This window comes from Dermacentor silvarum, chromosome 11 (genome assembly GCF_013339745.2).
Source record: "Dermacentor silvarum isolate Dsil-2018 chromosome 11, BIME_Dsil_1.4, whole genome shotgun sequence".
Classification (NCBI taxonomy): Eukaryota; Metazoa; Arthropoda; class Arachnida; order Ixodida; family Ixodidae; genus Dermacentor; species Dermacentor silvarum.
Window position 1 is genome coordinate 20,417,467 of NC_051164.1, and position 25,167 is coordinate 20,442,633.

The 25,167-nt window shown below is 44.7% G+C and overlaps 1 protein-coding gene across 1 annotated transcript in view; it reads right to left on the reverse strand.

Annotated features, from left to right (window-relative positions):
• Positions 1 to 1,992: 1,992 nt before the first annotated feature.
• Positions 1,993 to 25,167, reverse strand: part of LOC119433700 (FAS-associated factor 1) — a 48,911-nt gene continuing 25,736 nt past the window's right edge. Inside the window, exons 11-18 of the mRNA XM_037700951.2 lie at positions 24,006 to 24,087; positions 21,525 to 21,673; positions 19,846 to 19,982; positions 13,147 to 13,235; positions 9,011 to 9,091; positions 7,851 to 7,961; positions 6,353 to 6,574; positions 1,993 to 2,114 (exon numbers count right to left, since the gene is read on the reverse strand). Of these exons, the coding sequence (XP_037556879.1) occupies positions 2,016 to 2,114; positions 6,353 to 6,574; positions 7,851 to 7,961; positions 9,011 to 9,091; positions 13,147 to 13,235; positions 19,846 to 19,982; positions 21,525 to 21,673; positions 24,006 to 24,087 (970 nt within the window). The 3' untranslated portion in view covers positions 1,993 to 2,015. The remainder of the gene's footprint in view (positions 2,115 to 6,352; positions 6,575 to 7,850; positions 7,962 to 9,010; positions 9,092 to 13,146; positions 13,236 to 19,845; positions 19,983 to 21,524; positions 21,674 to 24,005; positions 24,088 to 25,167) is intronic.

A 25,167-nucleotide genomic window follows, 5' to 3' on the forward strand; every position in this document is an offset into this window, starting at 1 on the left:
GGATACGTGAAACAAACAAGGAATTATCAGGTATAACAAAGTTTCAGTTTCAGTTTCTGAAACGTTTCTGAAAGTGAATCTGAAATATTTTTCACCAATATCAGCACAGAACAAATATTTTAACCTTGATATAACAAAATTCACGATATAATGTATTTACTTTTTATAACTTCTTGTCCATTGAACACCATGTACTTTGAACCTCAATAGAACGAAGTGCATTTATACACGATTTCAATATAACGAAATTTCACTGCTGCTGTCAAGGAAAACTGAGGCAATCAATAGAAACTGCCACAGACTCAGATGGAATTGCATGCAGCTCTTTGCAGACGTACCGCTCAAATTGTGCGCCCCGCGACAGAGAGCGTCCACCGAAACAGAGCAGCCTAGCAGCAGCAAGACCTTCTCGCCGTTGTGTTCCGTATAAAGTCCGATTGTGACGAGATCCTATTGCACCCCGTGCGTTTTATGCTGCGAGTGCAAGTGCAAGCTGAGTAAGATGGCCACTTGATGAGCGCCGTCTTTCCGCGCGAGCAAGGAAAGGGGAGGGGGGGACAGGTGAGTGTGTCTTTTGCACTAGCTCGACCATGGCTGTAAGCACAGCTGAGCGTATACGCGGCACGCAAGCCCCATCTTTGAGGCGACCTGCAGTGGGTGCAATGACTGGGCGAGCAGAGATGGCCGTGGCTTCATGTGCACCGTCTTACCGTGCGTTTAGTGGTGGAGGTCGCATAATATCGAGTTTTGGGGGCACATAGAATCTTTCTGAGGTTTTACGTGCCAAAACAAGTTCTGATTATGAGGCATGCCATAGTGGAGGGCTCCGGATTAATTTTGACGGCCTGAGGTTCTTTAACGTGCACTTCAAGACAAGCACATCGGCGTTTTTGCATTTCGCCTCTATCGAAATGTGGCCGCCGCGGCCGGGGGCACATTTAAGTGAGACACAGATGAAGCATTCGCTCCCCTCTGCCAGCGCTTTTCATAGTGTCGTCCCAGTACGGACACTATCAGCCGCGGCGACGGAGTGGACGCGAAAGCACCGCAGGCTTCGCTTTACACCATCGATGTGAAAATATCGTCAACGCCGCATGAAGCCATATCTTTGGTTGCCTGAAATTCAACAAAATGAAATTCTTTTCATCATTCAAATTTTCTTCCAATTGCCCGACAATTCGCAAAATTTTATGGCTCCTTCCTTGTAAATAAATTAGGGGTGTGCAAATATCAAATTTTGAATTTAGAAGCGAATTCGAATAATGAAAAACAAGTGCGAATTGAATAAAATATTTTTCGAATACGAATACTAGTATCGGTTTAGCAAAGATGAAATTTTTTTTCACCAACCAGAGGCATGGAAAAAAAAATAAGCAAGTTTATTGCACAACAAATAGATTGCTGGAAAATTATGCTTTGTGGTCAAGAAATCTATAATACAACACTTTTGCTTGACAGTATCACAACTGCAGTTATTTAATATTGTCATGATGGAAGGATAGCTGCTTCGCATGTTCGGGGGTCATCTATAACCCCCTGCATGTCACAACACAACAAGCAAGTTATAAAATAAATGACTTGGGAGCTCCTATATATATATATATATATATATATATATATATATATATATATATATATATTCTTAATGGATGAGAATGTGATAGTATTTCGTTTAGCAACACTGAAGTCCAACCACTACTTATATGCATCACTGTACATTCCAGAGCAGCTGGAAATGCCCGTGTCAATTTGTGAATGTACCACAGCATTTGCGCTGTGTTCACAATTTGATAAACAGGCCCATCGCGCAATCAAAATGGTAGTCAAGGCAATGACACAGCAAGCAGGTCTTTCACAAAGCAAGGCCTTCAAAGGCTCAGTGAAGGCCCTATCACTGGCGAGTAGTACAAACAACTCGCCCGTGGCAATGCTGCCGAATGCAGTGGGGTCAAGTGGCCGCAGCCAGATGAAATAAATGTACAGAAGCACACGACAGTGCCATAATGTGTTTAATTTCAATCGAGGCTGACAGAAGGCCGTTCTTCAAGCGTCAGTGTCTCTTTCGGGAACAGCTGAAGCTCTTTCAAGGTCTTGTTGCCGTCCACCTCCGACAGCTGCAAACACAGCAGAGAAGCACCAGTCAGCACACACCACTTACAACTCCAGCAGTCTCGCGCGTGCAAAAGATAAATAATAAAGAAATGCTTGTGGCAAAGAGAACTTGTGCTGTAAAACTGGGAAAAAATATCTACAAAGGCTGTTTGGTCTCTTCAAGGATCGGTCAGATCACCTGTTAGCTCTATTTTTGGAACGACACATGGAAAAAATGATGCGAGTCGCTACACAAAGGCTGTGATGGGTTCAAGAGATGCGCCTAATGGCTGTCAAATCAATGGCCTTAGAAATTCTCAAGTTCTACTAAGCCGAATGGGTTGTATCGCTGCGACATAATAAACTTAATGGCTGTTCAAATGTTTTGGTAATCTGACACCAAGTGCTAAGTGGCACCACTTTGGAAGCAACAACTGTCCATCCCCAAAAGTGACTAGCCATGAAAATCACGCTAAATACTTCAAAAGCACATTTTAATTGCTGTAAGGTTCTTAGATGTCATGCTAAAATGTATTATATTTGATTAATCTAATGCCTTGTTTACACATTCTGTGCAGAATGCTGTTGTATTCCTTTCAGCACTCTGGCAACGTTGGTGTTGTTGGCTGCAGTGTTTCTCACGTTGTGGGACTGGCGTTTATTGGTGGTACAAGGAAAAATGTTTACAAGGGAAAGAGTTTATTATTGTGATAAAATTATACGGGCACTTCAAGCGGATTTTTACTGTCGCCGTCGCCATGAGGTTCCGTATAAAGTCCAAAGGCGATAAAATTGTCGCCGAGCGCTATATGTGCGAGTGAAAGCGCGCGGGGGACGTGCGCTTTCACGGAGAGCGAACTGCGACTTCTTTTGTCGCGCGAAGGGCTGTGGGCGTACAGGTGGAAGGGAGGGAGGGAGGGAGGGGGGCAACGCTGTGCTGCGCCACCAAATGCGTATCTTGCAACTAGGCGCAAGGGGAACTGGCGACTCAATCTCCCACGCAAAAGGAGGAAAGCGGGAAGGCAGCGCGGGAGAGAGGCGGGGCGGCGGCTTCTACTCTGACAACTGCGTACACTTGCGCCGGTGCAGGCTGTCGTGCGCACCGTATCTTGAAAGCGATCTCCACAAGGCTCTGACTATTGTATACGCTGTGCTTTCACCGCTCAGTTTCCCTTGAAGCGATAGACCGCATGAACATTCGCTCGCTGCTGCTGGCGTGCTTGCTCACGCCAGCGTTTTGACAGCAGGTTGTGTGCGGTCATCGGTTGTGATCTATTCATGTTTGCTTGTGCGCGCTGACACCACGCTTGTTAATTCAGTTAGTAAGCGAATGTGTCCAAGTTTATGCAGCCGATAAAACTACTATCCCTACCCCGTGCTATCGCAATTGATGCTTCGACTTTCGGGCGAAACTGCGACATTTTTTGTTCTTGTTTCTTCAAAAGACTTTCTTACGGTGCGCTACTATCGTAAACACGCTGTTGATGAGTTTCCACAACCACCGCTGCAAGGCCTTTGAGATTTCAATCGAGTTCCACACAACTCCGTTGAATTGATATGCTGTTGATTTAACAGCTATTAAAAATGCTCATGTAGCAGTGTCTACTTTGCCACTGCAGCGATGGACTAATGGTTCAAAGGCCCCCAAAAGGTCTGTGTGACACCGATGTTATCCTTTTCAAGGGCATGGGTTCGGATCCCACCCCTGCTATCATGGTGCATAACTGAGGGATATGATGAACTGCGTGGTACCAGGACGAATATTAAATAAATAGTCCCAAGAACTTCAAAGTCCTAAAAATGGTTATGAGCTCCGATAGTCGTTGAAGAGCATGTGTGCTTGTGCCTAACTACCCAGTTGACAATAGTGGCTGGCCTGGTGGCAGTGATGAGTGGTGTGCCTCTCATATGAAACACACATGCAATTACATCTGAAGCCTGAAGTGTGTGGTCTCGTCAAATGTCATTGAGTAGGCATGTCTCACATGCAACAAAAATGCAAGCACACCGACAGCAGGTGACATGTGTCTCCGTCTATCTGTCCTATTTTCCTTTTGCCGACAGTTGCATAAGTGGCTACAGTGGATTTAAGGCCACGAAGTGCTTCAACTGAACAAACGATCTCAGTGAACTAGATTCCTCTGGAATGAATTTTGGAAATGCATACTGATCCTATAATCACTTTTATGCTGTGATATACCACACGTTTCAGCGTCTTTGATTATCCCAAATATGATATTGCGAGAAAAATGATAATTTTTGGTGAAGGAACTTCGTGGCAGTGGTGGATGTCAGAATTTGTATGATAGTTGCCAACACGGCTGCCATTTAACAAATTTTCGTGAATTAACTTTTTAATTGATGACATGACATCAGGCACCATTTATTCTAATTTGTTTCAGCAAAAATTGCGTTAGTTTACGTGATCATATAAACAAAGGTTCTCGCACTATGCCACTCTGTCAGCACACATCATTTCACGATCGCCTCAAAATGTAACATTTCAGAACAAACTTTGCGCGGCGGCAATTCGCGCAATGTACGCTGCCTTGCGTTACATGAAGTGAAAAGAGACTGATGCCGCCGGGAGCATTCGCCGCCTATCTGTGAGCGTATATTCAATTCCTTTGACATCATTTCATAATGTCAGGTGTACACACAAAAAGCCACACTAATGCAGCTTGATGAAGGACTGCACACCCTGACATTTCCAGTGGGAATACAGCACCAAATACTAAAAATGGAAAGAATGACAACTAATGGGTGGCACACAAGTATAAAACAAAAAACAAATTCATACGCACACATTATTTAATGCATTGAAGAATAATATATATACAACATAAAAAGAAAATATGCAAGCTTTGCCTAGCTCCACACAACACAAATGTTAAAAAAAAAGAAAAATGTTATATACATGCAAAACAACCCATAGATACAGTAAAGAAAAAAAAAATCAAACTCATGGTTCACATTTACTGAGGCGACATGAAAATATCTTTCCAGTAATATATTTAACAGTGAAGACAATCGAAAATTGAGTACCGTATTTACTCGCATAATGAACGCACTTTTTTCCTGAAAAATATGCGCAAAGTTGGGGTGCTGAGTCAAAATTTTGAGCGATTTTTCTTTCGCGGCCACCCTCTAAAAAAGTCGCAGTTTCGCCCAAAAAGTGAACCATCGATTGTGATAGCAAACGTGTAGACAGCTATACGAAGTGAGGACAGTTGTTTTATCGGCCGTATAAACTTGCAAACATTCGCCAGCTTTGTAAATTAACAAGCATGGTGTCAGCGCGCCCAGGCAAACATGAACACATCATGCTCGATGACTGCGGACACTCACTGTCAAAACGCTGGCGTGAGCAAGCGTGGCAGCAACAATGAGTGAAGTGACTTTCGTGCCGTGTATCGCTTCAACGTAAACTGAGCAGCGAGAACGGAGCACGCACAAAGGTATAAGCTGCTGTTGCACCTAGACTCAGCCCCCTACGGAGATCGCTTTCAAGATAAGACGAGCGAGGCCGTGCAATGCGCAGTTGCTGCGCCACCCCCCTCTTTCCTCTCACCCTGGCCACCATGTGCGCAACGGAATACGGTGCGTTTCCTCTCTCGAATGCGGGAAGTTGAGCCGCAATCGTCGGCACCGACGGCAAGAAATGCGCCTGGAGTGTCCATAGGATTGCTATTGCAATAAAAGCAGCAGATGCATGGTACGATTCGGCGTCCGATAGGGCGCCCAATACAATCGTACCCACTGGACGCCATATCGGATGCTGAATCGTACCATGTCTCTTCTACTTCACGACAGCGAGTTCAGGGTGCGTTCATTTTGCGAGTAAATATGGTATTCTATGGCTATAGTTCATTTGGAAGCACTATGTACAAACTACAAAGTAGCTAATTCCGTATATTACTTCAGTTTGATAATCGCCACATTAAATAGCTAATAATACATAGTAATATTATATTACGCTCAAAATTTCTTTGTAGCCGTCAGTGGAAAAAAATAAGCACCGCCGCATCTAGGCAAGAGCAGTTGCTAACTTGTGAATGTGGTGAAATTTGATATAACCTTTTGCCTATTCCAGAACTTATAAAAAAAAAAGAATGAAGAAACAAAAAAAAAATCTTTGAAATCTTTGAACACAATCTTTGAAATCGTTTCAGGGTCCCTTTAAAGAATGCTAAAGGGTTTCAAGGGACACAGAACCCTGCACTGAAAGAGACATGAGAGAGAGACAGAAATGGGTACTCACATCTCGTCGGGGCCACGAAGCCAGCAGGCGGTAGCGTTGCGCGGGGTATCCACAGGAGGCCACGTACAGCATCAGCTGGCTGAGCGGAGAGCTGGCCAGAAAGCGCCGCGTCAACACCTCGCCCGTGGGTAGCCGCACCCGTAGATGGGTCACAGGCTCATTGTCACACCCGTCCTCGGGTGGTTCGGCGGGAACGAGCGCTGCTAGGGACTCCAGCATTGCCTGCATGCATGCAACAGGAGAATGTGGCTCGCAGTCTGACAGTGTTACAGGCACGGCAGCCACAGCCAAAAATGGTGTCATCCGCCGCAGCGCCACAGTCAAGGATTGTTGTCTGGAATCGGCGTAGGAAAAGTGTAAGGAACGTGCTAGGAACGCCGTCGCCTGTGAAAGCCGACGCGTCCCATCCTCAACAGGTAGTGCCGTTTGGGTCAGCCAAGTGGCCGCAAATGCAGCGGTCACGTTCGCTCCCACTGCAGCCCGCTTGACGCGGCAGGCCACAACTTGTTATCCAGTGGCCGTTACGCATGTCCTAACGGCACCGCCAAAAGTTTATATGGCATGGGTTTTGTGGAAAAGCCAAGTTCTGATACAACTTGTGCCTGCAGTTATTAGAGCTTTAGCTTGTTTATGTACAGTATAAACTAATTAAGATACCAAGGGACCAGAGAAACAGGCTAATGGTTCGATGGTTATATATGCTTTTGCGCTTTCCATACGCACTAGAGCCATACTGTCGGGTGATTACTTTTGAGTTTCACTTTTGTGAGACTCGGCAATGGACGCATCGATATATGCAGCCGACAGTGCTCTAGGCACAGCGCCAAGAACGCTGTCGGCAGTATACGTGAATGTGTGCGGTGACAGGAGCAGGTGCTGCTGAGAGAAAACGGTGAGAGACAGAAAGTGCAATGAGATGGCAACGAAGGTACGAAGGTGGGCGGTGGTTATGCAACGTGAGGAGTGGGAGGGACACTAACAATGAGAGGGCAACGAACCATGAGGGAAGAAAAAAGAAAGAGGCTAGGAGGCTAAGTGGCCCGTGGTTGCAAGACAAACCGCGCACAGCTTTGACAGCTGTCTGCGACCGTCGGCAAAGGGGCGTGGGCACTTTTTTCCTCATGCAATGCATTGTGGGTCGGCGCAGTTGGCGTGAAGAACACGCTGATGCAGCAAGAGCCATCTTGACGTCGGGCACGTCGGAGCATGTTAGCTGCGGTCGGGTGCGTTCGCTGCTGCAGTGCATCCAACTACAGACGTTCTCGACATGACATAGCATGTGCGCGCACGCTTGCGCTACATCGGACTATATACGCGCCTTAACCAAGTGATTATTTCTCTGACTTTCATTAGTTCCAATTTTTTATAATTTGAATTTTCATAGCATCCCCGCGGGATTTGAATTATTTAGACCACAATTTAATGGTGCGGCCCTTACACAAGAATACACGGTATTTCTTCAAGGTGCCTCAACCAAGGGACTTGAAGCAGGGCTAACCTTTTGCAGCTCCTCCTGGTGGAGCTTTTCGTCCCGCTGCAGCGCCTTCTGTCGCTCTTCTTCTGTCTCCTTCTCCAATTGCGCCTGCTCCAACATCTGCCGTTGCTTGTCCTGGGCACACAAACACACCATGCTTCGTTCTTACTTTGTGTTTTTTTTTTTTTGTTTTTACCAACAACAGGATGTGTAAACACTAGCTCAAGAATGAACAGGAAGGTGTTGCATAACTATAGGCCAAGCAGCAAGCAAGGAACACAAACAAAGAACACAAACGAAGGCACACATAAAAATAGAAATTTCTTGAATGTCGTGGCTAATCCTACCCCAAAGGAGCCTCGTCTAATCAGAGTGCCAAGCAACGCAAATAGTGTTGTGAATTTTGAATGTACGGGAGCATTAGCAATAACTCTGGAAGGTGTGGTTAAACGTGGTCAAATTACAGACGGCTCGGAGTTCAGATTTGACGAATGATGGCTGTGCTCACTACCAATCCGATTTTAGCATTGCTTGTCTTTCTGCGAACAAGTTAGCCTCATAAATGAGTTAGATTTTTAACTCGCACTTCTGGAAGTCTTTCGTTCTTAACAACATGACAACATGTGGCAACACTTGCACCACAATCCGCGCAGGAAAGAAAAAAAAAAGTGTACTTTTGCAAATCTTCTCCGCAGGTAAAATTTAAATGTAGCCACATGTTCAAAAGTTACACTATAGAGAATGTTATTTGAAGCTACAGTGAACAGCAGAGAAAAGTCTCAAGTCTGCTCTATTTAGTGTTTACGCCTGCTTGTTTACAATCATGCAGCTTGTCTGTATAGTACTAGTTTCTTTGCTGCCGCTCTACGACCCGAATAAACCCCCTTTACAACTGGTGGAGGTGCTTTTTCGTATCAGTAATTTGCCAACCACAAATTGAAAACGTGTGACGTGCATTTTATGCCATCACGACACACTCTGGGTAGACTTCCGAGAACTGCACAGGATGGTATCACTTGCATAATGCATGCGAACTTGTACAAGCACCGCTCGCTAGAATCTGCTCTGACGGGGAAGTGCAAGACGAAAAGGTGACAATCGAAAAACCTAGCAAGAACACAGGCAGCAACATTTTCGACACGAACCAAATGCACCCAACAAGGTGGCAGGCATTCACTACCCACCTTTTCCTGGTCGGCCTTGAGGGAAGCCACGTACGCTGCGTCCTGCTCCCTCCGAACCTGGTCTCGAGCTTCCCGCTCTTCCTGAAAGAGCAAGCATGAAAGAGCAAATTGTTGGTACACTTGGCTGGCCGTTTTTCAGTGCTCTAGAGTGCTCTGGTGGCACGCGCTGCATTCGGCTGGTTGAAATCGAGCGCTAGGAACACATTCGGCTGGTTCTTTCAGAGTGCTCGGAGGCTGGGAGCTTTCAACCTGGGAGCGCGACCAAGATTTGGCGGAGTTCTGGCCACGTGGCTCCTGCCACTGCCGTTGTTGGCGTGGCGCGTCCCTACCGGTGTTGGTTGGTGGGTGCCTCGGCGCATGCGTGCACTGTTCGTTTACAACAGAAGAAGTGCCGACGCGCTTCCTTTTCTGGTGTCCGATTGCTTTGGTGAGCGGCGGTACGTTCAGCTCGGGCATGCTTTCTCCGGCTCCAGTCTGGAGCGGGCTCCCCATTGTTGCAGTCTGAGTCAGTGCGGTAGGAACCAGCCGAATGTACCATATATGTGCAGCGAGTCCACTGCACCAAGGTACAGACTACGCCCAAAGCACACAGGCTGCTCCAAATGTAACTGGTGCAGGCTCCAGCAAGTTAGTGTATTGATTCCTAATCACCGTGGTTGAGAAAAAAAAAAAAAATAAGAATCAGATTACGGGTCTAACATTCCAAGGCAACACAACGTTACACAAGTAGGGTTCCAAATTAATTTTAACCACCTACGATTCTATTTAAGGCTGTTTCACATGGCGTTATTTTCGCTGAGCGACAAAGCGAATTCCGTCGCTCATTGACAGCCGCGACATCGCGGGCTCTCCCCGACGAGATTCCAACATGTTGGTCGCGCCGTCGCTGAGTCGCAGCGATCGGCGCAATGTGGGCGGGGCAACGTGTGACGCAACAGCGAGCGCCGTCGAAATAGGCGCTTTCCTGTTTTACCGCGTGTTGGAAGCTCAGTGGAGCAATGCCGCACGCCAGTTACAATGATGTTTAACAGCGCATACCCACCAGCGCCCGTGGCTTAGAAGCTTCATCAGCAATTTTTGTTTTCTCCAACTCACACAATTCGTTTAAAAGGAGACACTGTGTGCTATCCAGGTCGGGAGCAGACGCCGCCTCCTACATACGGCACGTACCCACTTGATCATTGGCGTCAAGAGCCTCTTCATCGCTACAAATTGTGCCAGCTGCTTGCACACTCAATGGTAGCTTCTTCTTCTGCAGAAGCAAATACTCCTCCAGGAGAACAGTTGCGGCTTCGATGAAATACGGCAACAATGAAACTACAGTGTACTAAACGAAACCACCCCACCGATGCCACACTAGCCACACGCTCATACTTGCGGTGTTGTGCAGTGTTTCACTCGCCGCGGCTGCAGACTAAGTGATCGTAAAGTCTTAACACTTTTAAACGTTAAAAAATTATGTACTCATTCTATTTTCAAGTATTAATAAGAAAATTTTCATATTTGACTACTTTCTACGTTTTTATTTAACAATGCAGGCTTGAATGCTATGTGAGCAGGGGTCGACCTTAGGCGTCGCTGCGACGGAAATCGCAAGCATGTGAAAGCTGTCAGCGAAAATCGCTCTGCAACGTGCATGGCAGAACGATTTTCTTCGCCACAATCACGCCATGTGAAACAGCCTATAGTCATCAAGTCTGCATGGCGGTACTGACTCAAACCTCTCCTATTTGTTGCCGCGATTTCGCGACACACCGAACCAGAGCTCATAAATCCAAACTGGATGCTTAAGCAAGAGAAATCCTGATTTTTCAGGTCATGCGTGATCATTCAGAAAAAAAAAAAGAAAATGCGCCAGTGTGTCTGCTGTGCCTGACCATACTGTTTCCCTTGAAGTTTCACAAGTTTCCTTTGAATTTCATACTGGATTTTTGGTGCTGGTATGTGCTGGTGTGATGTCACAAATATCAAGTTATTCACTCATATCTGGGCTGATTTGGCGCAGAAAAAGTTATCAAAATTTGCTAGGTTTAATCTTTTGATTCCTCTAGAAAGTGATGCAATTCTTATTCACCAATGAACAATTAAATATATCAAAGCAGACGCTGTCAAAATCCATGGCATCACGGCAAGCTAGTGAGGGAATTTCAGAACGACACTGCCACACTACTCTTATTTGTTTAAAACTTTTCTGGGTTATAAAGCCTCCTTTTAACAATAAGCATGGCCATTCTGCTTCTTCAGGAGTTTAATTTACCAATACAGCATAACTTGATATCCCTGCTTAATTTAAATGCCAGGTCTGTAGGATAAAGAATTTGTGCAATTAGTGTCACGAGGTGTGGTGGACTAGCGTTTTATGCGTTGAAAGGAGGGTAAGGGTGGGAGCTTCAAAGAGTATGAATCTAATGTGCACTTGTGCATCTAGACAACACCATAAGGAGTGGGGATTGATGAGGTACCTATGGCAAAGATCCTACGTAAGAGAAAAAAGGGCAGATGTCTGGTCATGAAATGAACAAAGATGCAAGAATAGCTCTTCTGTTTTCATGTGTTTTTTCTCTCTTGTGCTGTTACACCAAATCCCGGGAACTGACCCACACCAATCCGTTCCCAAGATTCGCTTAAACCATTTGTACAAGATGTATAAACTTATAAGAAAGAGTAAACAAGCAGGCACTGTCACACACTGCTGAAATCAATGAAATGCACAGACAAACTGGGCCAAGGGCAACCGCATTAAGCCTAACTCCTTATTATACGGAGGCATAGAGGTTTAAGGTATGTAAAGCTTCTTCTGTTTTAGACAACCAAGTTTTTAGTTACACTCTCATCAGTCTTAGTGCACTAAAATTTACTTGCATCACAGTCACGCAATGTACCAATATAATTTTAACTACCCACTTCTTTGTTTACTACTGCAGTGTTCACACACTTTGTTCTTTGCCAAATTTACACAGCTGCACAGACACCCTTATCATCCAGCGGTTTTATGATGGCTATCACACTGGCTGTTATACTGCATTACTGGTTTTATCAGCTGGCTGTCAACAGAGTAGGGGATAGTACATCCCCTCGGCTTGCTGTGGCTTATCACAAGTCAGTGCACCAGTTTGCATCTGACAACTGTTCGCAAGTTTGTGCCATGAAAGCAGAATTGAAGTCTGCATGCCGCCACAAACTCCCTAGTGAATTCGTGCACTTCTGCCACTATGTACATGGGCTGCATCAAAAAATCTAGACAATGCTATATCACACCAGTGTGCAATGAATCGAGCTCACTTGTCAGGTGAACATGAAACACACAATTACAAAGATATTTCAGACATTATTACACTTGGGTGAAAGACTGAGCAAAATATACATTAACGAGCCTTTGCTGGAGCAGTGAAAAATATAATTAAATCTCATCTTGCCAAATCCAACTATTCAGGCTTTGTGTGTGCAATTATTCACGCTGTCGCTACACCTTGTGGGTCCCTGAAAGTAAGTTGGAGACCGCAGAAATACAGTCAACTCCTCTTAATTCGACCATTGTGGGAGTGTGAGATTTGCTAGAATTATCCAAAAGATCAAATTACCGAACAGCAGAAAAATGAACGATCTCAAATTTTTTTTATTGCTTGAATATGCCTGTTGTAGTCAACAGACTACTTCAATTCAGTATTACAATAACTACACGTCAGCGACCGGCCAAAAGAGCTCAATATTCACATTTTGAGGTCTTGAACACACAAAGTTCTTGTTTTCAAGCTTTTACTAACCCCTGTGCACATGAGAGGGAGCTAGAAGGAGAGGGGGGTGTCCCGAGTTAACCGAACCAGCATCCTTTTTTTTCAGCATCCTTTCTTTGTTCTAACTGAACAAATTTTTGGCCCATAGACCCCCCAAAAGTATGATTTCTTACTGGGACATTCCCGTGCGATCAGACTAAGTAAAAGGTCAAATAAATACTATTCGACTGTATTACTTGCGCAAAATTTCACCTATGGTAATGCTCTTAGGGGCTAACTCGAGATTCACTTTAAGAGCCCTTTTACAATGCACACATCAAGTAGCACATCAAGCGAGTGAGAAATGACGTGGCTTGGCAAACGCTCCTTGTCATCAGATCAGACAGATTGAGCAAAGCTCACCTCTTCCTTGCTCTCGCTGGCCATCTCGCTGGTGAACACTTCAACCACTTGCATGAGCCTTGTCATGAGATCATCCAGCTCTACACTGCCTGGAGGGCGAGGAAAGGACACGAGGTCAGAACCAGGCCACACACGTGCAGTTCTTTCTCTCTCTCTCTCTTTTTTCCAATGTTAAGTGTAAAGCTTTTCGTAGCAGGCTCTACACATCTATCAATGAGCCCTTCTTGTAACCCTTATGTGGCAACTGCGTGAACATGCTTGCATCCTCACACCCACCACATCAAGCTTCCATCACTTGACTTAGAAGCGAACTTTCGCTGGCTTGAGACAGAGGAGAGGCAGACAGTCGTGCTGGTTCTATTCTTTCAAAACGAACTGCTGTTAATGCCGCGTACAGTGCCAATCGTGTCTGTCGCACTGACCGTGTGTCGCGAACAGCTGTGCTCGTCGCTTCTGTTTCGCTGTACCGCCACAATGTTTAGAACACACTGCCAGATGGCGCCACCTCTCTTGTTGAGGTGGCAGAAAAGCATGGCAATAGGTTATCGTCCCACAGCCACAAAACATGATTTAGACAAAAAACTCATCCAACACAGATTTGAGAGGTGAACTGGATACTTTTATAAGTGACATCCATATCGCATACCCCTTTTCAAGGCCAAGTTGCAAGGCACAAGAAAATTGAGCTTTTTCGTGACTTCTGCACTCCAAGTTCTACTAAGATTGTGTGTATATGCAGTTTCTGACCAATATTCCAAACATGAATGGAGCTGCAAGAAATGTCCCAATAATCAGGCAGTCCAAAAAAAAATTATCAATAATAAAATCAATTTTGTTGGCTTTTACAATGTCAGCACAGACAAACATTCATACACAGAAATGCACTTTGTGTTGTGGTCCCCTGAAATATCTCTGACATTTCATGATGGTCCATGATGAAACTACTTCGTCGTCAAATTGAGAGAAAAAAATATATGCATCTCAATGGAAACGAAAAAAGGTTATTACATTGTGAACTTCTTTATATAGAGGTTCGACTGTACATAGTAAACATTGGTGCTCTCGTCCAATTTCTGCTACAAAAATAACTCTTATTTCTTTGTCTAGCTTGACAAGTTATAGCCGTCATATTGCTGTGTTATTCGAGCAAAACATATAAACAAAAAAGGCTGACCACAGCAGCGCAAGCAGTGCACCTGATCAATTTAAGACCACCTGGTTTTTTTTATTGTACACCTAAATGTGCGCAAGTGTTTTTTTTTTGGATTTCACCCCCACTGGAATATAAACGCCAGAGCTGGGAATCAAACCCTCATCCACATGCCCAGAAGCAACGTAAAACACGTATAAAATTCTAAACTGCTGGTCTCCTGTGCCATCATTCGGCCCAAATACTATGAACAAACTAACAAAGTGGACTGGCACAGTCATAACACGCAGTTCAGCGATCGAGAGCAACGCGACTTGGTAGCGAAATAAGGACAATATGCCCGAGAAGGCAACCAGCCTCACATGTTGGTTGCTGGTTTCACAACTGCCGTCTGGCTGGATAATGCCGGAAGACAGTCCTTGAAGTCTGACCCAAACCTGACCCCGGTGGCAGTCGGCGAGAGATCAAATGCTGCTGCTGCTGTTGCCTCAGATGCTACCACAATGGGCACCCACCATTACACCTCTTCTTTCTCTTCCACTACTCAAGCACAGGACGGCCCACACTTCTCTTCTTTGCTTATTCAGAATTTTCTTTCTTCTCAAATGTAACAACACTTATTTAGCCATTAATCACACACTCACGTGCACATTTTAATTTTTTTTTGCCAGAAACCTAGCATTTTCTGCCGCTAATTAAAGTAGGGGAAAAAAAAACTGTCAAGCATTTAAATTTGAACTATTGACCTGATGATACATACGAGGGCGGTCCGATAAGTACTTAGCCTTCAAAAGAAAAACGAAAATTTTGGAATGGTGTCGATTTATTTCTCAACATAGTCCCCTTTCAACTCTATACCCTCAACTCTATCCTGTCGGAAAAATATGTTTTCTCCTGAGCTGCAAAGTAGGCTTCTGTGGCGGCGATAACTTCTTCATTCGACTCAAATTTTTGTCCGGCGAGTGACTTTTTCAAGTTGGGAAACAAGAAGAAATCACTCGGGGCCAAATCTGGAGAATACGCCGGATGGGGCACCACTTTGTAGCCCAGTTCGACCAACTTGGCCGTGGCGACGGCGCAGGTGTGAGCTGGTGCGTTGTCATGGTGGAAGAACACCTTTTTCTTCACCAAATGTGGCCGTTTTTTTCGCAATTCGGCGTTGAATCAGCCCAGTAATTCGGCGTAGTAGGGTCCTGTCACCGTTTTGCCCTTCTCAAGGTAGTCGACGAAGATCACACCTTGAGAATCCCAGAAAATGGTGGCCATCACTTTTCCGGCCGATGCGACAGTCTTCGCCTTCTTCGGAGCAGGTTCTCCGGGTGCAGTCCACTGTTTCGACTGTTCTTTGGTCTCTGGTGTGTACCAGTGGATCCATGTTTCGTCGACGGTCACAAAATGACGCAGGAACTCCTTCGGATTACGCTTAAACAGCTTCAAACACTGCTCTGAAGTGGTCTCACGGACGCGCTTGTTGTCTGGAGTGAGCAAACGCGGCACCCATCGTGCCGACAGCTTTCTCATGCCTAAAATTTCATGCAGGATATGACCCACGCGATCTTTTGAGATGCGTACTGTCTCAGCTATCTCGCGCACCTTCAGTCGGCGGTCTGCCAATATGAGGTCGTGGATTTTTGCCACATCACCGTGGTAGCCGTTTGCGTGGCCCCTGGGCGAGGCTCATCAAAAACCGACGTGCGACCACGTTTAAACTCGTTGAACCAATTTTTGACGGTTGCCATTGAAGGAGAAGACTCACCGTAGACGGCATTCAGTCGCTCTTTGATTTCGCTGCGCGATTTCCCTTCCAAAAACAAGAATCGAATCACCGACCGTTATTGCTCTTTTTCCATTTTTTTAACGGACACACGAAAAATCACCTGCTTCCTCTTCCTCAAGCGGCCAAAAACAAAACCGCAAGCCCGATTCGACTGGACCTTTGCATGTGTCGCTCTAAGAGAGCGTACTCAACGTCAGTATATGTCTCATGCGATAGCGTCGCGCTCTCGCAGTGAGGCTAAGTACTTATCGGACCGCCCTCGTATAGTGAAGATGACGACAAAGCGTGGAATGCTACCCTATTCTGTGGCGATGCCGAGATGACTGGTCTTTTTTTCTTTGTCGATATTTCTCTAGTTTAAGGTAAGGCATCTAAGAAGTACTGCCTTGACAATATGGATTGAAGTTTTGCATGCGCAACCTTCTTTCTTCAGGAGCTTCCTCTCGATGCTTGGTCATGTGTTGAGGAATTTCTACTTGCTGCTTGTTTCAAGGTGCTTTTATTGTTAACTTCTTAGCACATCACATTATCTTTAATCTCCTTTGATTCGTCCCAAGATATCCATTGTTTGTCAGTAAAAACTTAACATCTCTATTGTCATTTGACTCTTGGCTAATCCCTCATAGCGGGAGCGCACCATCAGTAAAGAAAATGGCTTCCACCATCATGCATGCATCCTGCCATCCCTCTCAGCTCTTAGATACAGCATTACCATAATGAGGATTCATCTGAGTCATGTGAAATTCCTGGCCTACACTAGGAGCGTTCCAGGGTTACAACAGCTACACCGGGTTGCCCTGCCGAAATTCCATGGGACCAACAGAAGCTTGCCTACTTTTGCATAGAAAGGCAGTGAATCTTCTCGACACTTCATTCGGTCGACTGACATTCCAGTGTTCTTGTCAGTGTTCCTGCCAATTTGGATGACGCCACCTAAAAGTGCAACTAGTGCAACACTGATTTCTATGGTGTTAGAACATGACAAGAGCTCAGTTGATGCCCCCTGATGGCACAAATTTCAACACCAAGTTTCTGCAGCTCTGCATCATGCAGGAACATTTTTTTACTCTTTTTTTCTTATAACACCCTACAGCAAGTCCTCCAAATTAAATAAAAAAGATTATCCTGCACACAGAAGAAAAGTGACCCAATTTCTACAAACCTTGCCTGATACACACAGTTGCCCAGCCAGCCTCCTTCGTAAGCAAAAGCATGCTTGCATGTGTTTCGCCACCCAAGGCAGACGCTGGCCTGCCATAAGACATGAACCCAGCAGCAAATGGTATGCACAATCAAAGACAGTTTAAAAAAAAGCACATGTATTTGCTGTAGCTGATAGAATACGGTGCCAAGTTGCCCCATTTTTGGCACTTTGACGTTTCTGCTTCCGAACTACCAGTGCTCATCGCCACAACTTACCAATGTACACTGAAACTGAATTTTACTGGTTGGTCAGGATTGATTGATTCCCTTTATTAGATAGAATGATGAAACTGCAGCCTCAGTTTGAGAGGGTAACAGAGGAAAGAAACCACAGAGACACGCACACTTCATATCTGACAGCCCACTCCAGGCAAACGTGCAAACTCTCACAAGGAGAGGAGCATTCCTTCAAGGGACACTAAAGGCAAATACTAAGTCAAGCTAAAGTGATGTATTAGTGCGCGAGTATCTCTAAAGCGTCAATATTATCGCGAGCAGAGCCTTAGTAATAGAGAAATTGAGGTAAATGTAGGACACGATTAGCGACTCCCCCGGGACATTCAAGTACTCACCCGATGACGAAGGCACTCCTCATTTAAATTCTGTCACTAGTACTGAACCACTCGTTATACCGCCATCTGTCGAGCGCCGTTACACTCACCAACGGCAGAAAATGGCGTATGCAACGTCACCACTACTCGGTTGGCGTGGCGGGTGATTTGAATTGCAATAAAGGTATTTGCACCCTTCAGATCCAATTTTCTCGTAAACTAAGTCTTTTCTTTGCACGAGACAAGCGTTTTCAGGTTTCTGGAAATGTATTTAAACAGTCCACGTCGACTTAGTATTTGCCTTTAGTGTCCCTTTCAGCACGTGCACTGTTTTTGGGGGTGGGGCAACTATTTTTACTCCCATGATGGATCACTTTCTCTTTCTCTGCCACCAAGGCACAGATTCAACTGGAAATTCTAAGCTGGGTCGCGTTTTGCTGGTGGCTCACGACACAACTTTGGCAGCAATCCAGCGCAGAGTCGTATTCAGATGGGAACAGGCTTAGCTACAGCAGACGGACAAAGTGAAGGCACATTTGGCGACAGCAACCAAACGACTTGGGAAAGAATTGAAGCCCACAGAGTAACAAAACTGAAAAAGAAATGTATCAGTGCACCAACTGTTTTGCTTTCCGACGAGGGAATGGTGTACTTGTATGCAAACCTACGGCTCCCGCAAGCATGCACTGCTGTATGTGACGGCCCTGCACCTTTCTTTTTATGTGTTTCATGTTTTTATACTTTTGACGAAGCGTTGCAGTGTTATTAGATGTTTGTCGCAAAAATAAATCAGTTGTCAGTCGGTGCAACGTGTTGCTATGTGCCTTCACCTTTGTCTGTGTCCTTAGTGATTTTCCCGCCTGAATATGAATAACCAACTAACCGATGCTTTCACGTTAACAGTGAGGAGTGTTGTTTCTTTCTCAAGCAAATTAGGGACTGGGAAGTCTGAGCGCTTGCTATAGAATTCACGCAGTTCCTCTAAATCAACGATTGGAATTTGCCTTAAAGGGGTTCTGAACCCAAAATGCGCAATTTGGATGTGGTTACTATCAGCCGGTTAAGCTGGTGCATGACGAAGTCGGTGTGTACCATGTAGCACGGCAAAGGAAGTTGGAGCATATGAGCGCGAGCATGCACTCAAGCCCTGTGGTGCACAAAGCAAACACTGCGCATACACAGTTGCATGTAGCTGTGGTCTGCTACGCAGCGTAGATACGGCGGCTGCCGCGGGATGCCGTGACTAGTCCGATGGCTGATCGTACTGCGGATCGCGGAGGACAACCGTGTTTGGCTTACATTTGGCACGTTGTAGGCTCCAAATTCAGAATTAGGGGCATCTATGTAAACATCCAAAATCAAATTTGAACTGCGCGTCACGGTGACGTTCTGTAGGTGGAGCGTTGTGGGCACGCACCGCTCTGCCGTAGCCTTTGCAGTGCAAGTCATTGAAGGAGCGGTAGCACCGCGTAGGGCACGTTTGATTGCCAATAACTCCACTTCTGGTGAACGCATTGAAGTACTTCTTGGGGCAAAGTATTTCTGAAATAGTCTATTTAACCTAAAATGCCTTTCTCGACTTCGATAAAAAGTGGTTCACGGACCCTTTAAGCATTACAGAAATGAGTCTTTCACCAGATGGTACTGTCGCGGAAGGAATCCGCATGGTGTTGCTTTTCGCAACTGCCGGGGGCAACTTTGAACAGAAGTGCAGCAAGATGAATGAGTGCACTAGTTGATGACTACTTCTGCTTAGTGTTATGAAAAGAACATGGTGGAACCACAGGACAAGATACTCACTTGCAACTGAAGAATTAATTGGTGAAGCTTCACATAAACACACACAGAAGTAACTGCGCATGTGTAGCCAAGCAAGGGATAAAAATAAAACTGATATTGATAGTTAATTGTGAAAAAACATACTGCATGTGCTAAAAATAGAGAAACGTAGTCTGTCTTTTCGTCAAGGTAAAGAAAAAGTGCTCATGATGAGCAGAAATGGTTGGCTGAATGCTCACCGGGGATTAATGAGAGCACTTCGAGGGAGCCCCGCATCCGCGACAGCACCACCAGCGCTGGAAGGCAGTCGAGGGCACTGCTGCGAACTGCACTGACCGCACTGACCCCTAGTGACCGGCTAATGGACTCCAGAAACCTGATTGGGGAGAAAAAAAAGAAACAGGAAAGAGAGAAAGAAAGCAACATGAAGTGTGAGTCAGCTCCACACTTCTGTCTTGGAAAAGTATTTAGCGATTCATTCTTGGGGTTTAACATCCTGAAAGAATGCTGGATCTATTAACCCTCTAAGTGCCAACAAAAAATTAAAGGATGTGCTCAGAAAATATGTATTTTATTGCACATCTGGATCACAAATTTTTTGCAGATTCGAAATTTAAGACATGGGGATAGTAAATTCTCAGTTTGTGTCTGCAACTACACAAATTTAAAACGAGGAGGCACTGGCGGAAGGCTTCGTCCATCTAACTTTGTTCACTGCCGTGCCATATCAAAACTATCATCGCAGGTTGGTGACATCAGAGTCAGTCGATGTGTCTATAGCACAGAAAACACTGCCAACACTATCAATGCTTTCATGCAGAAGCAAATCATCTTTAGAGGTTGATGAGTTAATCAAACGAAAGCCACGATAGGAACGCTGTCAGCCGCATCCTTCGACAAGTCTGATGCAGTCAAGTAAAATCTCACGAAAGTTCAGATCAGTTCGGGCAGGCCATATTCAATTTTGATCAAGATCAAAAAATTATACTTTGTCACCCGAGCGCCAGAGACAACGAAATCAATCTTAATTTTGCAAGAAAGAAATTTGCCTTCGCGAAAAAAATATAGAAACGCCCAGTCAGTCAAAAGCACTTCTTGCAAATTTTGCCAAATCCGAATTATGGTTAGCTCCCAAAGGAGAACTGTTATGGCTATGGCTCTAAAAATATTTAGAGATAGGTTGAGGGTCAATAGCATTGATTTTAATTATTTACCATGAAGTATCGTAGTCATGATGCAGAGAAAAAAAAAGACAAATACGAAACAACAGAAAATATTGCCCGAAGTGCCTGATTTTTTTTCTCTCTGCAGCTGTGAAGCACACAGTTTTCAAATTTCTTCAGTCTGTTGCCAGTGACAGTTGCTAAAGCATGAGGCAAATACCTTCACTGTAGTCAGCACAAAAAGTGCTCGAGAAGCGCTCGTGGGAATTCCTCAATTTTCCAAGTTAACATGAGCCAAATACACAATCTTTTAGTATAATGGCTTACTAGTCTAATTTTAAGTCATTTACAATGTAATTGTGAGTTCCACATGTTAGAATACCCCAACTTGCTAATAAGTGCAGGTGCATTATTCAATATATGAAGCTAAGTATTCGATTCATATTCGAAAATTTCGATATTCGCACACCCCTATTTAATTCCAATGATTACACATGTGAAATATTTCAAAACTGAAAAAAAAAAGAGAAAGTTTAGACATTAAAATTTGCCACTGGTTTGCACCAAAACCAACCTTAGTTTGTCTTTGAGGAAAACATAGTGACGAACTGAACAACCACGCACTGCTAGCAACGATCTAGGGAATATAGAAATTTTTAAATATCCGAGTCAGGGAATTATTGTCTCTCTCTCTCTCCCAAGGCTGGGAGCAGTGCCCCCCCCTACTACACATGCATGCTTGCACGGACACATACCTGTCCCGGTTAGAGGGTAGTGTCAAGTCCCATGGCCAGAGGATGAAGTTCAGCGTCAGGTAGGAGACCACTGCTTCAGAGCATAATAGTTGGCCGCAGAAGGAGCCTGCTCCTTGTTCTTGATGGAGGTAGAGCACCAATGGCTTCCGCTGGGGTCAGAGGTAAAAGGTGGCAGTCAGTAAGACAGGGCTCGACCAGGCTGTGACCTTGTCAACCACTTTTGAATTGTGGATTGTCGAGCCAGTTAGCATACAGTGACTTGGGTTTTATTGGCAGAATAGTGAATATAACGAAGTTGCATGTGACACGAAAATAACTTCGTTATATGTGCTTATTCGTTATAACCACATAACTGCTACATGTAATATTGGCAATATACACTGTAGGCTTATTTGTTGTAATGTAAAACCTCAATAATGCGAAGGCCACCAGACCACGAAAATTCTTCGAATTAAGTGGATTTTCGAATTACCCGAAATTAAGAAGAAAAAAAAGAGAAAGAAAATAAGCAAGAACCTGCCGCAAAAAGAAATGACCTTTATTTTTCATGTCCGAGAAAGATTACTCGAAGTAATCACTGATGCAGGATTGCTTGGCGTGGTAGTTCGCCGCTATCACCACCGCTGCACTCAACAAAGTTGCAGACGATGTTCACAGAATCGATAACTGCCGCTAAATCAGGCGTGCGGGTGGGTTCGTTATCATCGCTGTCGTCGCTGTCATAGCACGCGGTAGACAGCTGCATCCACTCTACTGGCTAGAGGTGCAGATAAAGTATAAACCCCATGCAAGCGACTTCGTGCAGTGCATAACACCGCATTAAGTGCATGCCTTCGTAACTGCCTAATCGCCATCCATGATAACGTCAACAGCGACCATGCTTTTGTCCACAGTGGTTGCGGCCAACAGCAGTTTCGTTTTGACTCTTTGCACATGTTGACTGCATGCCTTCCGAACTGCATGGTCACCGTCCATAACTGAGTTGATAGCGGCTGCAGTTTCATCCGCAGGCAAATAGTAGTTTCAGTTTGACTCGGTGCAATGACTGTGCACGCAATGCCACAAACACGGACAACATCGCGATGGATGGACAATCAGTTGGCAATTACCTCACTGACAAAAAATAATCGGGATGTGTGTGCAGGTAGTAAAAAGCTTGTCTTAGATGAAGACATGCGCCAAGGCCTGTCAAGGAAGTCACGAGGCCTTCATCACTGTGAGTGCTAATTAAGTCATGAGATGATGCGAATTGCAGCTTCCGCACTGCTTTTGTGCAAAATGAAAACAGGATTTGCTGATTAAGTCAGTAAACAAAAGCATATTGACACAGTAAGCATTAGTTTATTGCTCTCTTGATACCCTACGATAATTCAACATTAGTTTAATTTGACATTTTTTTCAGTCCCAGTGAAATCCGCATATATTTTTTTCTGGGAGACTGAAAGTCCCCTCCCGCGTTATATTCGTGGTCCATTATTTACGTGCAAATATGGCGAGTCACTGCTACAAATGCAAGTGAAGCTGGAAATGAATCAGTGTATTGGAGTTGTTGCATGTATTTAGGTTTGAGCTGATAGTACGTATTTGCACGGCGTTGTAGGTAGTTGCATAGTGTCCACTAGCTTCGCCAACTTCGAAATTAGCGCAAAGACTGGCGTAGCTTGTTATTTTGATGATCTCAAAATAAATTTCATGCTCACCAGTTGCTTTGCTCGTGCACAAATTTTGCTACAAGATTTAGTTTTCTTTTTTTTTAAGCTCCATTTGTGCAACGTAACAATTTACATAGCTGATTTCCTGGGTACGTCCAAAAAAAGATGCAAAAGCATCATTGCATGAATAATATGCTGCATGGACAATGACTTATTGCGTCACCTGGTGGCAACTAAAGACAACAGAGCGGAGAATCAATGCAGCTGAGTCACTTTGCAGTCAGAGGTGCTTTGTGTTTCAATATTGTAAAACTACTTTGTGATATCAATCAAGGTATGAAGACGAAACCGAATTTTCACATCAACCACAAGCCTGCAAAGTCACCCTGCTGTGTCTATTATCCTTGCTGTTTCCTTCGGTTGTCACCAGGTGGCAAACTCAGTACACGTCCCTGCAGTGGCTCAATTATGCTCATACGACGGTGCTTTTTCATTTTTTATGGACAAATGAGGCAAGTGAACCATGTGGACAAAAAATAAAAAAAAAAAAGGTCTTGCTGGAACTTATGAGCGTGAACAAAGCAGCGGCAAGCACAAGGTCTTTTTACTGACGTGGTTAAACACGAAATGCAACTTACTGTACGAATCAAGTTTAAAACCAGAATGCTGGCACATTCTGAATATAAAGGCACATGTGGCAGTCACCCGAAATTCGTCAGCGAAGTCAATTCACTTATGTATGCCCTTGTAATGTAATAGAACTTCTAAAAGCAACTGTTTTTTCAAAAGTAAGAGAATCGTCATGAACAAGGAAGCACGTGGACCGTACCTCTCGAATGGGCTTGTAGCAGGAGGCCTCGATAGCCTGTGCCAGCGTTCCCTGAAAGAAGGCTGGAGAGCACTCCCCGTACCTGCAGTGTCATGCAGTGCTCACGGTCAACACACGTGAGAAGCCGCACAAGCCACCACTGGCTCCAAAAGCTAAATAATAATATGACAGCTTTAGAATAGCATTGTCATCCTACTGTTCCCGATACCTTCTGGCACGACTGCGCATGCGCCGAGTTTACCGGGACCACTCTTGCCGGCTACCACGATTGTGAAACAACATGGAAGCGCCCAGGCTGCCCACTTTTATGCCAATTCGCCCTTGCCACTTCCTGTTCATAGTAGCAGAAAGAAATAAATTCTAAAATCAGACTTCACTCAAGTCATTCTGAAATCACACTTGAGGCCAAAGCAATTGCAATGATTTACCGTTATTGTTGAGCTGCTTGCTCTGACGATGTTAGGCCTAAGACGCAACTGAAGCAGCTAGCAGTGTTGCGATTTCTGCCCACCAGATGGCACCACAGCATTTACTGTTGATTTGTCTATTATTTTGTCTTGTCTTGGCTACAAGTATGCCAGATTTTGGCATGAAATTGTGCAGTTTTATAGATACTGTGCTGTCTTTTCTTAGGCCCTAACAGCACCAAAACAAACGCAGCTGATCTCAATAAGAATAACAAAAAGATTGCCAACACTTTGTCCTGAGCCTGAGGCAGCACTAAACAAAGGCAGATTTTACCATTTATTTCTTATAGCTACAAAGGAGAGGAACGAGCAAGTGTGATTTGGGATCTGAGTAGGCAGCCTGGGTGCCGCCTATGTTGTTACACAGTCCCACTAACTGGCAGGAACCGTCCCAGTAAACTTGCCAGACCAGCACTGACTAACACCGAGAACTCTTCAAACTTTGTGCATGCACAGTCGTGGCAGTCAGTAACGGTAATGGTAGAACAGTAACATTATGCTCAAACACTCTAATAATATTAACATTTATTTTTATTAATACATGTTAATGGAGGAGGCAAGAACAAAAAGAGACAATCTGCTTGACTAAGTTCCTGCCCCCTGCACAAAATCAGTGGCAACAGGGGACACACAAGCAGTACTGTTTGAGCATGCAAATGCAACATAAGCAGAAAAAACATTAGAGTGGACTCTAA